At 46.9% G+C, this 13,285-nt stretch overlaps 1 protein-coding gene across 1 annotated transcript in view; it reads right to left on the minus strand.

The window, feature by feature from the left end:
* The window catches only part of TGFB2 (transforming growth factor beta 2), an 84,682-nt gene extending 79,467 nt beyond the window's left edge, over window positions 1–5,215 (minus strand). Inside the window, exon 1 of the mRNA XM_035111355.2 lies at window positions 3,468–5,215. Coding sequence (XP_034967246.1) covers window positions 3,468–3,813 — 346 coding nt within the window. The 5' untranslated portion in view covers window positions 3,814–5,215. The remainder of the gene's footprint in view (window positions 1–3,467) is intronic.
* Window positions 5,216–13,285: the final 8,070 nt, after the last annotated feature.

Raw genomic sequence — 13,285 nt, forward strand, 5'->3', positions numbered from 1 at the left:
AATATTTAAGACAAAATATGCCCTGGGATATATACAATATCTCTTTGCGTTTTCCTTTTAAATCTCTCCATTGCTAAAAATATTTAGACTGAATGTTACAAATGTCCCACAAAGACCTATCAGGGATCTGCTTAGTGATATATAGCCGACTGTGAGTATAATTAGAGCATATTTGCAATACTTGGGCCATAGTCAGTTACCAAATGCTAACATCTCTGTGGTAAAAAGGGGGTTGTTTTTTTTAAAAAAAAGAACTCTGAATGATGGCTCTTTCCCATGCCTTTCACTCTATGACCTCAGTGTGTTTGCAGAGATCGCCTTTCTCTTCCCGCATCACTGCCTTCTCAACTAATGCAGGAACTGGAGAGTTAAAAAGGGGGGGGAGACCCACCACCCCCTAAGTCTGAAGGAAATTGTACAAAGCAGTCCAACCCTGCATTTTCAATTCACTCATTCAGATTATATGTTTCTTCTTGGCTGTATATATTTTTTTCTTCCTTAGAATGGCTTGTCCAGCCCAGCGTATATAACTAGACAGTGGAAAAACAGTTAACCCACTTACTGTGATCTTCCCAACCAAGCATTTCCACAGTGAGGCTGGCTGAAGCTGGAGAAGGGGCCTCAGCTCTTAAACTCATGATGCTCTCTATTGGCGGGTACCTGCAATATCCACACTTGTCCTCCAAGGGCTGCTTCGCCTACAGCCGAAGCTTTGGAGGAGATTCTCACAGGGTTTTTAATTATTCCCGGGATCGCAGCTTGGATCGTTTACATTCTCCAGAAGGCAATGTTTAGCCAGGCTAGCGTTGCCTCTTTACGGGGCGGGGAGGAGAAGTGTGGTTGGAAAGATGTCCGAAACAAAACAAAACAAAAAACCTCCAGCTAAAAGGTGATAAGCCTAGATCAAGAGGCTGCTAAGATTATAGATTGGCTGGTAAACATTCTCAGAGCACAGACTCATGCGGAACAAACAAAGAGATCTCCATTGAGCCAGCGGAAGATCAGTGTGGGTGGGTGAAACGTCTATTTAAGTGGGGGGGGGCAGCCTTGCCGTTCTCTACTGTGTCTCAATATTATTGCTACAAATTACGCTGCGCATACCCACTTGGCTCCAGCACACTTGACAAAGTCTTCCTTCCCTCCGGGCAACAAAGGTGGAGCACATTTATCACAGACATTCTGGATGGTGCCTTAATTGCAATAATAAAAACCCTTTGATTGCCAGCGGTGTCCTCTTCCAGAGATTGTCATTTTTAACAAATAAAAAAGGGGGGGAGGCAGCAGCACAGGTAGAAAGGGGGGGTTCTGAGATCTCTGGCTGGCATCCTGGGACTCTCGCTAGCAAGCCCCAGCAAGCCTCAAAAAGCTACACCTTGGTTGCCTTCAAAATAAATACAAGAGGCTACAATTAGAAAGTCTAGGCTAAAGCTGCCAGGGTGGCTGCGTTACGCATTTCGGAAAGAGGTATGCGCTTTTCAGAGACAGACCAAGTATACGAGTATCAAATAAAGTTATAGGGGTTGGGGGGGAAGACTGGAAAACAAATCAGGGAAAAGAAACACTTATCCTAGGCATGTAGTAAAGCTGCCTCGTTTTTTTTCTCATACGAAGTTTCCTACAATGATCGACATTGGGGTTTAATTTTCTATGTATTCTTCCCTTCCTTCCTTCCTATCCACCCACCCCAGCTGGCCAAAAAGGTGAACTGACTACAGTGGAATGTGAACGGGTCCATTTTACAGCTGAAGAGACTAAGGCTGCTATCCTATGTGTAAGTCTCGTTGAACGCAGTGGAACTTACTTCTGAGTAAGCTTGTAAATTACTGCACAGCAAGGCTGCAATCTAATGCACACTTACTCGGGCACAAGCCCCGTTGGCCTTAATATTCTGAGTAAATGCACAGAATTCCTCAGAAAGGCTGCTAGACAAGAGTCGGCCGGCCAAAGCCAAACCAGCAAGTCCAAGTCAGAGGTGGGATTTGAATTCACGTCTCCCACCTCCAAACACTAAGTCTCTGGACCACAGTGGCTCTGGCCCAATGCACAGAGCCAGCTCTTTCAAGCTTTAATTTATTTTTCAGAAAAGAGTGCACATAATCAGTTCCAGCTGAAGCCTTCACAGACTGCGTCCAGGAAGCTGGACTTAAAAAAAAAGAATTAAGGGAGTATCATTTTGTACCTGGAAATAAGGTCACCACAAATGGGAATGACTAAATTGAAAATAGGATCTAAAGAGGCACTTCCTGGAGGATCTGTCCTTTTTTTGCTTGTACCAATTGCAGCAGCCAGCTTCAATAGAAACTTGGTTTTGGGGTGGATACACTACTGAGCTAGATTGTGCCCCTCTCTCCAAGGTACAGTACATTGAAATGGACTGCTGCTCATATCAGACACAAACCAGCAGTGGGAAGTGAAGTGATCAACTTTGGAAGCTACCAACTGAACTGAAGGGGGGGGGAGGCTAGGCAGGTGATAAGAAAAGAGCTGAGAGAATACTTTGCCGTGGGGTGGGGTGGCTTTAACAAAGTAAACTAATCCTATTAAGGGGAAAGTTTGCTGACCCAGGTGTTGGCAAAATACTAAGGGGAAACATACACTGATTGCTGCCTGGCTAGGGGCAGGCAAAGACTCGGGATGGAGAGCATCCAGGGAGAACAGATTGAGAAGCCACTGTTCCCACCCAAAGTGGGGGCGGAGGGGAGGGCTTTGAAAAATAAACAGAGGGAATTTGAGGATGAGAACAGATAAGGAGGCTTATTAATGTATCTGGCATCGGAAGGCACCAGGCACTGCCAAAAACTATGGGAGTGAGGCAGGAGCATTGCCAGATGTCCCCTTCCTTTCGAAGGGTGATCCCCCGGTGCTTAGATTCCAAAATGAGAGGTGCCAGAGACAAATCTTAGGTGGGAGTCGCGCAGTATTCCCAGGAAGCCCTTAACTCTGGATCTCGGATTTGCTGTCCAGTAGAGAGGCAAAGGAAAAGCACTCTGCACATGCTCTGGAGAATGCCCTTCTAGAGACTATGTGTCATGTGCCACACCTAAGGTCCCACACGGAAAAACAAGGGGGAGGGTGTGATCCCCAAGACACAGGAGCCTGATCTCAACATAAACCCCAGCGAAGATCCCAGATTTCAGTTCCTTAGACCTCCCTCTGGTGCAAAGGTGCTTCATTCACCTTGCCCTCTCCGTATCTCATCTCCACCCCAGCATCACAGAACCAGATCTGGAAAAATATTTAAAATGCAGAAATATTTTAAATTATTAAATATTCTTAGACGCAACCCCAAATTTTATTTCATTCTTGGGTAGCTGTACCCCTGGGCTGCGTTTAAACAGCCAGGACAGCCTATACTGTTATTGTTTTCTAGAGATTTTGATCCGGCAGCAGCCCTTAGCAAGTCTCGCTGTGACCGCGTGCGCGTTTTCTGCCCCCAAACAAGCGCAGGCGCGCGCATTCGCACTTACTTGCGGAGTGGAAAGTATGCTGCATGTCTACTTTGTAAACCTCTTTGGCGTAATACTCCTCGTCGCTCCTCTCCTTCTCGCAAGAAGCTGCCCTGTGGTTCGCCTTCTCCTGCAACAGGTCCCTGGTGCTGTTGTAGATCGAGATGACCTCCGGAGGAACCTCCTCGGGCTCCGGGTACTCTTCCGGAGGGCTGTTGAGTTTCAGTTTGCTCAGGATCTGCCCCCGGATCGCTTCGATCCTCTTGCGCATAAACTGATCCATGTCGAGGGTGCTGCACGTCGACAGGGCGAAGGCCACCGTGGCCAGATCCAAGGTGAGAAAGACGCTCCACAGGTAGCAGTGCATTTTTAGGAAGGTTTAGAGAGAAAGCACCAAAAAGCGCGCTTTTTCACTCTTCACCTTCTCACCTACCAAAAAAAATTAAGTGACCGGTTTCCCCCCCTCCCCCCTCCGGTCTTCTTCCTTATGTGGACGCGTGAGAATAAGGCTGAGATTATATATATATATATATTATAGATTTTGGAGAGAGGGGAGGAATGCAACAGATCGCTAGTCCAAACAGTAGCTTGCACCGGATTTCTGGCCTCCAAAATGCTGGGATTTGGGTCGCAAGATCGCGAGCAGCCGTGGCGTGGCAGCAGAAGCAGCAAGTTCAACCCGGCAGTCGCTTCTTATTAAAAACTGCAACAGGTTGATGAGCGGTTTTTCTTTTTTTCGAAAATAGCTGCAACAGGTTGCAAGGATTTTCTTTTAAGCAGGTTGTTACCACCACAGCAAACAGATTGCAAATCAGCAATGGTGGCTGCGCTTCCGCCAGAAAGGGGGGGGAGAGAGGGGCGAGACTGATAATAAAAAAACCCCGAAAGAATAATAATAATCACGTCAATAGTTTCTTAGAGAGCTGAAGAGGTTTGGGCGGGTGGAGAGAAAAAGAGAGGCAACTGGCCACCAGTTCAACTGCGGGCTTCCGAGACGTGGATCTCCGGCTTCCCACGAGCTCTCGCGCTCCTCAACTGAGATGGCACCGGCTGGTAGTCGGAGGGAAGCGCGTCCAGGGGGGGATGCCGCCCCCCGGTCCTCCTCCTCCTCCTCCTCCTGCCAGAGACAGTCCGCAGCTCCCCCTTTGGCCGAGGGGCCGGCGCCCCACCGCGCTGGGAGGCGGCAAGCGCCCACGTGTGTGCGTGTTTGTATGGATGCGTGTGCGCGCACGCCGGGGGAGCAGCCGAGCCGTGCCAGGGGCGCGCGGCCGGGCGCCTTAAGGTGGCTGCGCCGGGTTCCCCGCCGTCTCCTGCACCCGCGTGGAGCTGCTCCTCCTTTTCCCCGAGCCCGCGGGCTGCTCCTCTCGCTATTCCTGCTGCTTTTTGCGCTCCCCAAGCAGCCAGCTAGTCTCCCTCCTCTCCTCTGGCTACTTCAGGCTGCCCGACTTTTCCAGGAGCTCCCTCCTCTTCCACAATTAAAAAACAAAAGGAGAGGAGAAGAAAAACTCAAGACACACAGTCAACCGAGCTGAGCTGCTCCTTCCCCAACCTCTTTCTTTTTTTCTTTCTACTGGACTGCAAGAGCCGGAGTCTTCCAGGCAGTCTCTCTCCTCCTCCTTCGCTTGGCACCTTCCTCCCCCGAGTAGGTGCTTTCTTGCTGCTGCCCAGGACTTCTTCCTCCCCGGCTTGAAGCGCAGCCCCAGGTCCGCCCCTTTCGCCGCTCCTGCCCTAACGAGAGAGAGACCCTTTCGCCGGCCGAGAGCAACATCGCGGGCTTGGGCCGGCAGAGGGAGAATTTATAAGGGCTGCCCGCACCGCGTGTGCGCGCGTGTGCTTGGCCTCCCCGACGAGGTGACGCGCGGGGGTTGCCGGCGGAGGCGGCGGAAGATTCCTCGGCCGTCGCTTTCTGTCACTGGTGGGGCCAAGGCGCCCCTCGACCCCGGGGCCCGGGAAGGAGACGGGGAGCCCCGTCCACGGCCAAGGGAAGAAGTTTCCTTGGGCCAGGCGAGCTCTCAACTTAAAAATTTCCTCCTTTAAGGAGAGAATGGGCACACTATTTCACGCGTCTTGCCCCCCCCCCTTATGAAATAAAGGAATGCGGTGAGATTTAAGGAGCCCCTACTTTTAAAGTCAGCTTCGAAAAGATGAGAGGCTATGCAAAAAGTTGGTTTCCACCGGGATGCCAACTTGAATAAATTTTTTTGGGGGGGGGGGTCAGGTAAGCCCCGCCCTGCATAATTGGACATGTGCATGCACACCATTTGAATGACAAAGCCCATCAACTTTGGAGGGGAGGGGAGCCATCTCAAATATTTTATTAGGGGGCCAAAGGGACCTCGGCTCCTGGGAGTTGGCTCCTATGGTTCCCACCTCTTTTTGCCATCGGAAGGAGCCATATATATGACATAAAACATGTCTCCCGTGTCCGTCTTTAGAGCCACCGCAGGTGTTGCAACCTTCCAACAAATTGACCTCACCTCTCCATTGCCTCCCAGGCAGACGGATGCCAGTGAGCACACACACACACACACACACACACACTGCTTGGGTAGTTATTGTGCAGTAGGATCCCAATAAAAGTCTTCCCTGACCTGGTGTTCTCCAGATGTTTTTGCCTGCACCTCCCATTAGCTCTAGCCAGCACAGCTGTTCTGACTGGAGATGGTATGGTGGGTTGTTCCAAAACATCTGGCGGGCACCAGGTATGGGAAGGCTGGCATAGCATGTAAACCCTGTTTCCACTTCTCCATAGCCAAGACTGTGGAACTCACTCCCCCAGGACGCAGTGATGGCTTGAATGGGTTGAAAAGAGGTAGACAAATTCATGGAGGAGAGGACTATCAATGGCCAGTAGCCAGGATGACTACATTCTACCTCCACAGCTAGAGGCAGCAATGCTTCCGAATACCAATTCCTGGAAAGCATGGGAGGGAAGAGGGCTCTTGTGCTTGCATCCTGCTCGCTGGTTTCCCACAGGAATCTGGTTGGCCACTGTGAGAACAGGATGCTGGGCTAGATGGGCCACTGGCCAGAGCAAGCAGGCTATTCTTATGTTCTTATATTGGTTTGGTTTCATTTGTAGAGTGGTGTGGGGGTTTTTGGGGGGGGGGATGTTACAGCTTGCCCCAAGTATAAATGCAATAAGGCCCATCAGTTATTGAATGCTTACAAACTTCCTAATGTCACGGGAGATCTCTTCACATGAACAATGTCTGCATATGGTTGCTACCTGGAATGATATAGATTTATTTTCCAACAACATCTGAAGGATCGATCACAGCTTCCCCTTACCGGACGTGTATGTCCTGATCATCACATACAGACCACTTGATGGCACACAAGGAAGAATTTAAATGCAAGATAGAATAGAGAATCACATGGAAACATTCCAGCTTAAACCACCTCGCTGCACTTTATGGTTCAAAGTATTAAAGTCCCCGTCAAACCGAGGGATAAAGGAAGAGCAAGCAAATCACCCACGCAGAGACAAAAAGCTGGCATATTGTGGCTGTAAACCATTCATGAACCCCCCACTCCTACTACAACTACCAAGGGTCTGTGCATGAATTAGGCCTGTGAATCAGTGTGGCTGTTGACCTCTTCCTAAACATAGAATCCAGAGCAATTATTTGTTATCTTTGGCAGAATCCTAAATATCTCAGCACTCAAAAATAGCAGCCGAGGTTTAGTCATACGGCCATACTTCTTGCATGACAACAAGAATCCCGCAGTAGCTTGATTTGGTACGATAATGTCAAGCCATAGGTGAGCTCTCGTAGACTTAAGTGAACCCTAAAAATAAAGGGGACGACAGAGGACGAGATGGCTGGACAGTGTTCTCGAAGCTACGAACATGCGTACGACCAAACTGCGGGAGGCAGTGGAAGACAGGCGTGTCTGGCGTGCTCTGGTCCATGGGGTCACGAAGAGTCGTACACGACTAAATGACTAAACAACAACAAAAATAAAGACCCCTCAGAAAGGACAGCACAAATGGCATATACTTGAATTATATCACAAACATGATGGGCGGCAAGCCTATGTGCCCAATCCTGTACTATGTTTATAACAATAAATCCTGAGGTATACCTCAAAACTAGCAAATTTACAGTCAGGGGTGCCAACTTGAATAAAATATTGGGGGGGGGCAAGTAAGCCCTGCCCTGCATAAATCAATCACATAACATGGAGCACGGACATAATTTGAATGACAATGTCCATCAACTTGGGGGGCAGCCCCGTGAAATATTTTATTGGGGGCCCAAAGACCCCTCGGCCCTTAGGAGTTGACTCCTAGAATGAGGTTTACTCGCTTTTACATTTCTATCAGGAAATTATATGCAAAGATCTCGTTCCTTTGTAACTAATATGAGTTTGACAAAAGGAAATAACTCTTGACATGAAGGCTGACATGACATTTTTCAGTTTGGATGATGCCTCAATGCAGGCTTTGATGCCCTGAAAGCAAATGCCTCCTAGGACAGCATATGTATCCTCAAACTAAGCCCACCATTGCATTGCAATTGTTGTTGTTTAGTCGTTTAGTCATGTCCGACTCTTCGTGACCCCATGGACCAGAGCACGCCAGGCACTCCTGTCTTCCACTGCCTCCCGCAGTTTGGTCAAACTCATGTTCGTAGCTTTGAGCATTCATAGCATTGCAATATGTTCCCCAATTAAGCAGTTTAATTTCACTTTCCTTTCGCTTGTTTGTGTTACATTTAGGCCTAAGGTCCCAAAAGAAGTCTGGGGCTTGACTTTAATACATTTCTGAGCTCTTGTTGTTTGACTGCCTGGTTGTAATTACACCCACCACCCTTAAAATGCTGTGTCCTCCCTCTCCATCAGCTTCTCTTTCCTTGAAAGCGTAAGACCCTTCATGTTAAGGCACTTGTGCTCTCAGCTGATCATCTGTCTAGAGGACCAGCTCTTGCATTTGAAGTCATTAGTATAAATTGTACTGGAAACCCTTTCCGAGCACAGCTCCAAACTCATTTTCACTCTGCATTCTGAAAAGAGGTGTACTTTTCTAAAGTCAACTTCCTAACATACATATTCCACCACTTGCATGTGAATACAATGGTGTCCTTTTCCACATACTTTTTTATTATTATTATTCTCTCGCTCTCTCATGTCAAAAATAGGGACACCTGGAAAGTTACTTTATTGAGCATAAGGATCTTCTGTTTCCTGTTAACTTAAAAATTAAGTGATCTAGATTTTTAAAAACAATCTTGTGGTTTCTTTTTACATTGTTAAGTGCAAATGCACTATGAAAAACGTAAAAGTAAGACTCTTTCTCTGCTGACGACCAAGTCATTACATAAAAAGGCTGGCTATGTTCCTTACACTAAAAACCATTGTTGGAGGAAAAATATGTTTTGGAATTTAAGAGGTAATTTTCATGCGCTGCACAATGACAACAAGCGTCAGAGAATTGCACAATTTCCCTTCTCTGTGGCAAGGTAGCTACAGACCTAAGGCAGATTTGAAGTCTTATTCAAAAAACTTGGTAATTTGTGTTCTTTCTCTCTCACTCTCTCTCCAAGTTATATGCTGGGACTAAGATAGTTCTTGTAAACAGTTGAAAGAAGGCTCTCCCCAACAAATACTATTTTAGAACACAAAACCCGCATTGTAATGACATAAGTTGAAATTTGGCAGCAATGTGGAAGCCTTCCCAATCATTGCCTGCAATGGTGTGGTGTCATCCTCACGACCATTCCAACTGCTTAATTCTAAACAACTAGTCGTGAAGCCCGTTAAATTAACGGGTGCTAGAACAGACCTGTTGCTCTAGCAACCTCGGGGACATGCGCAGAGCTGACATTGCTCGCCCGCCGCCACTTGTAACGGCCGCTGCCGCTTAGAAGTAAGTCCACGTGAGAAGTAAACGGCCTCGTGAGTGCGCCTGCGTGGAGACAGAGTGCGCTCGCTCGCGAGCTATCTCGCGCGTCCTCTGGATTCTCTTGCGAGAGCTGCTCCAAACGCCGAGAGGCTGAGCTCCCTTACGCGCCGGCCAATGCGCTCCGTCTCTGCGCTCCAAGTCCCAACGGCTGTCCATGGGGCACATGCGCAGTAGCGCAATCCCACGGACACAGGGACTGGACGCAGAGGCACTTGGACTTTATTATAGAGGATGGACCATCTGCCAACAGCTTCAAGTGAGGGAGGTGAAAGTTTGTCTAGGAAAAGCTTCACACTGGCTTTCGAAAGGTAGGTATGGAAACTGAACAGTGGAAAGCCGCGCAAGGAAGAAATCCTCTCTTTGCCAGTCTTAAAAGGCAGACTATGAGAGATAATCTGCTGCCCTGGGGCAAAGGATAAACTGGGACTCCACATCCTGCATACAGAAACTGACAAAACCGGGAGTGAAATCTTACTTGGAACACTGGGCAACATAGCTGAGGGGACCAGGCTAGCTTGGTCCTACAGGGCAGACCATATGGTATAAACCATGTTTGGCCCGTCGGATGCTGCTGAACTAGAACCCCCATAATTCCCAGCCGTTGACCATTCTGGAAGTTGTAGTCCAGCAACATCTGGAGAAGCAAAGCTCCTACACCTGGTTCAAGCAAAACTGTCCACACCTGCCATAAGCAGCAGAGATGTGCTCTGCTCCACACTGCTGCCTGAGGAGGCTGCCTCACTCTGCCTAATGATAGGGCCAGCTCTAGACAATTCAAGAGCCACAGTGTGGTTCAGGAGACAGGAGAGAAGAAGAGACATGACAGAGGCCAGGCCAGGCTGATTCAGCTATGCTGCCTCAGCAGCTTACAGCAAGCTGGCATAGTGAGCAGTGATACCAGCATTTCTCTCATTTCATGACAATAATAGCTTTGCCTTCTCAGCAGCACATCTCTCATCTAAAAAGAGGCACAGGAAGGACCTCTTTTATATACACTTTTTTTTAAAAAAAAACAACCAAAAACCAAACCTGTCATATGAATCAGTATTTTCACTTTCATTCAGCTGTTCTGCTTCTTCGGTTTAGAATCCTGAGAGATTGTTCTGTAGCATTCCCAAATTAATCCACCTTTAAAATAAAGTGGCAAACAGCTGCAAAGGCCACCCAAGCTTATAGTTGGCTCTCAGCTGTCCCTCGTTCAAACCTCACATTTACTCCAGGCTCCATGACTTTGGTAGAGCTCCATGTGGAACACAAGAGCCAAGGAACGAAATGCACATTGAGCAGGTACAGTCACTGCATTTTGCTAAACATGGAAACTGGCTTGAAATCTGGAGTTTTCGTAGCCCCCCCCCAGTGCCAGTATTTCAGAATATATTGATGTGACTTTAGAAACCAATGACCACCTTCATCTACAGCAGGCATCCCCAAACTGCGACCCTCCAGATGTTTTGGCCTACAACTCCCATGATCCCTAGCTAACAGGACCAGTGGTCAGGGATGATGGGAATTGTAGTCCAAAACATCTGGAGGGCCAAAGTTTGGGGATGCCTGATCTACAGCCTACAGCAGGTAACTTCACCCCGTGGCTTGATGAAAGTGCCTCAAAACAGCTATAAACACTCAAGCTCCTGATCCATGTATTTCTCAGAAACTCAGATGGGCCAAACCTCTTCATTTTTTTTAGAAACCTGGGACCAATGTAGAGACAAATTAAGCCCAGGTACCTACCTCCCCACGAACAAAAGTTGAAAGAAATATTTGTTTTTAGATGGTAACCTTGGAAACTTCAACTGTGAAAAACAAAGGGGGGGATTCCTATGACATAGTTCTTTTAAGGGCTGCACAATGGAATATCCCTGCCTTTCCCATACACTGCTGTATATATTTTGGGGGTCCCCCAACCCTTGAGAGCTGATGGCAGGGGTGTAAGGAGAGGGAGATTGTTGCTCTAATGAATCTGCTTCATTGGATACTGCTCTTGAAGTATTTGTAAACGTAGGGAAGTTGGTAGTTCTCACATACTGTTATCTCCCATCCTCAAAAAAACTATCCCTTGTCCTACCTTAACCTATTGGCCTCTTGGCTCCCTTTCCCTTGTGCCAAATTTTATAGACTGTAAGCTTCTCAGAACAGGGACCTGTCCTTTTCTGGTTCATAATGGGAGAACATTACTGTATCCTTTACTAAATGTTTGTGGCCAACATTTAGTTCTCTGGGCAGCTCACAGAATACAGCCTCTTAAATGCCAATTCAACATTTACAGCAGGCACAATAAAATATAGGGGTGGAAACATTATTATGCAACATAGGTAAAGGTAAAGGGACCCCTGACCATTAGGTCCAGTCACGGACGACTCTGGGGTTGCAGCACTCATCTCGCTTTACTGGCCGAGGGAGCCGGCGTACAGCTTCCAGGTCATGTGGCCAGCATGACTAAGCCGCTTCTGGCGAACCAGAGCAGCACACAGAAACGACGTTTACCTTCCCGCTGGAGCGGTACCTATTTATCTACTTGCACTTTGACGTGCTTTCGAACTGCTAGGTTGGCAGGAGCTGGGACCGAGCAACGGGAGCTCACCCCGCCGTGGACCTTCTGATCAGCAAGCCCTTAGGCTCAGTGGTTTAGATCACAGCGCCATCCACATCCCTGTATGCAACATATGTAGTTTTCCACAAACTGATCTCACATTAATGAGTTTCCTCAGAAGGTGATAGTGAACAGTGTAAGGAAGGCAGGATTTGTTTTTTTTACAGTACAACATATAATTTGCAGTTTTTAAATATTTATTTATTTAATTTATATACCACCCTTTATCCAAAGGTCTCATGGCAGCGTACAACATTTAAAACATTTAATTTACAAAGCATAATAATTACAATAATTATAAAAATTAAAACAATATTGGGGGAAAACTCATAACCTTTTTAAAGGCCATAGATTGTTAGGTAAATAGGAATGTTTTCGCCTGACACCTAAAGACATGTAATGAGAAAAACAACTACCAGATTTTCAGAAGACATCTGAAGGCAGCCCTGTTTAGGGAGGCACATAATGTTTAATATATTATTGTATTTTATTTTTCTGTTGGAAGCCGCCCAGAGTGGCTGGGGAAACCCAGCCAGATGGGCGGGGTATAAATTATTATTATTATTATTATTATTATTATTATTATTATTATTATTATTAGCTTGTAACTTCCACCTTGACTTCCATCATGGAAGAAAGGCAGTTCTATAGATGTAATTACATTAAAAATAAATACCATAGGTTGAACTGGCATATTTCCCTAGCTTCAAATGCAGAAAGGACAAAATGATTGAAGGTATCATTACTGGCAGAATGATTTGATTAATCAAGGAAGTAGAATAATTTGGCAGAGGAACTGCTGAGCCAGGTTTGCACAAATGCAACCTCAGTATCAGGAACTATTTTAACCAGTCACTCCAAATGCAACATAAATATATTGCTTTATTACATTTCAACGTTGTTTTAGATTTTCCCCAAACCTACTTTTGGGGGCGAACTAAGTACTTCCACCTGAGGCATCCCTGCCACCCACGTGGATGCAGCCTTGCACATCCAGGCACAGTTCATCCTCCTGATGGCAACTCTTGTGGTTGCAATGCATTGTAAAAGCTCTCCTAGGACCGTAGGCATCATTGCCGGGCAACATACTGGGAGAGTTCAATTATCATCTCTCATCTTAACAAGCCAAGATATGAACAAGCATTTTGGCCAGCCTTGCAGCTCTTTCGTTCCTCCCTTTATGGTGGGAGCAGAAAAACCAAGCTCTGGAACAAGCCAGGATGTTAAGCCAACTTCAAATCATGGCTTAATCTCCTGGCATATTCCAGTGATGTTAACCATAGTTAACAAAATGGGAAACTATAGTTAATGGGAGACTTGGTTGGTTGGTGGTTTGCATAG

This window comes from Zootoca vivipara, chromosome 3 (assembly GCF_963506605.1).
Source record: "Zootoca vivipara chromosome 3, rZooViv1.1, whole genome shotgun sequence".
NCBI classification, from domain to species: Eukaryota; Metazoa; Chordata; class Lepidosauria; order Squamata; family Lacertidae; genus Zootoca; species Zootoca vivipara.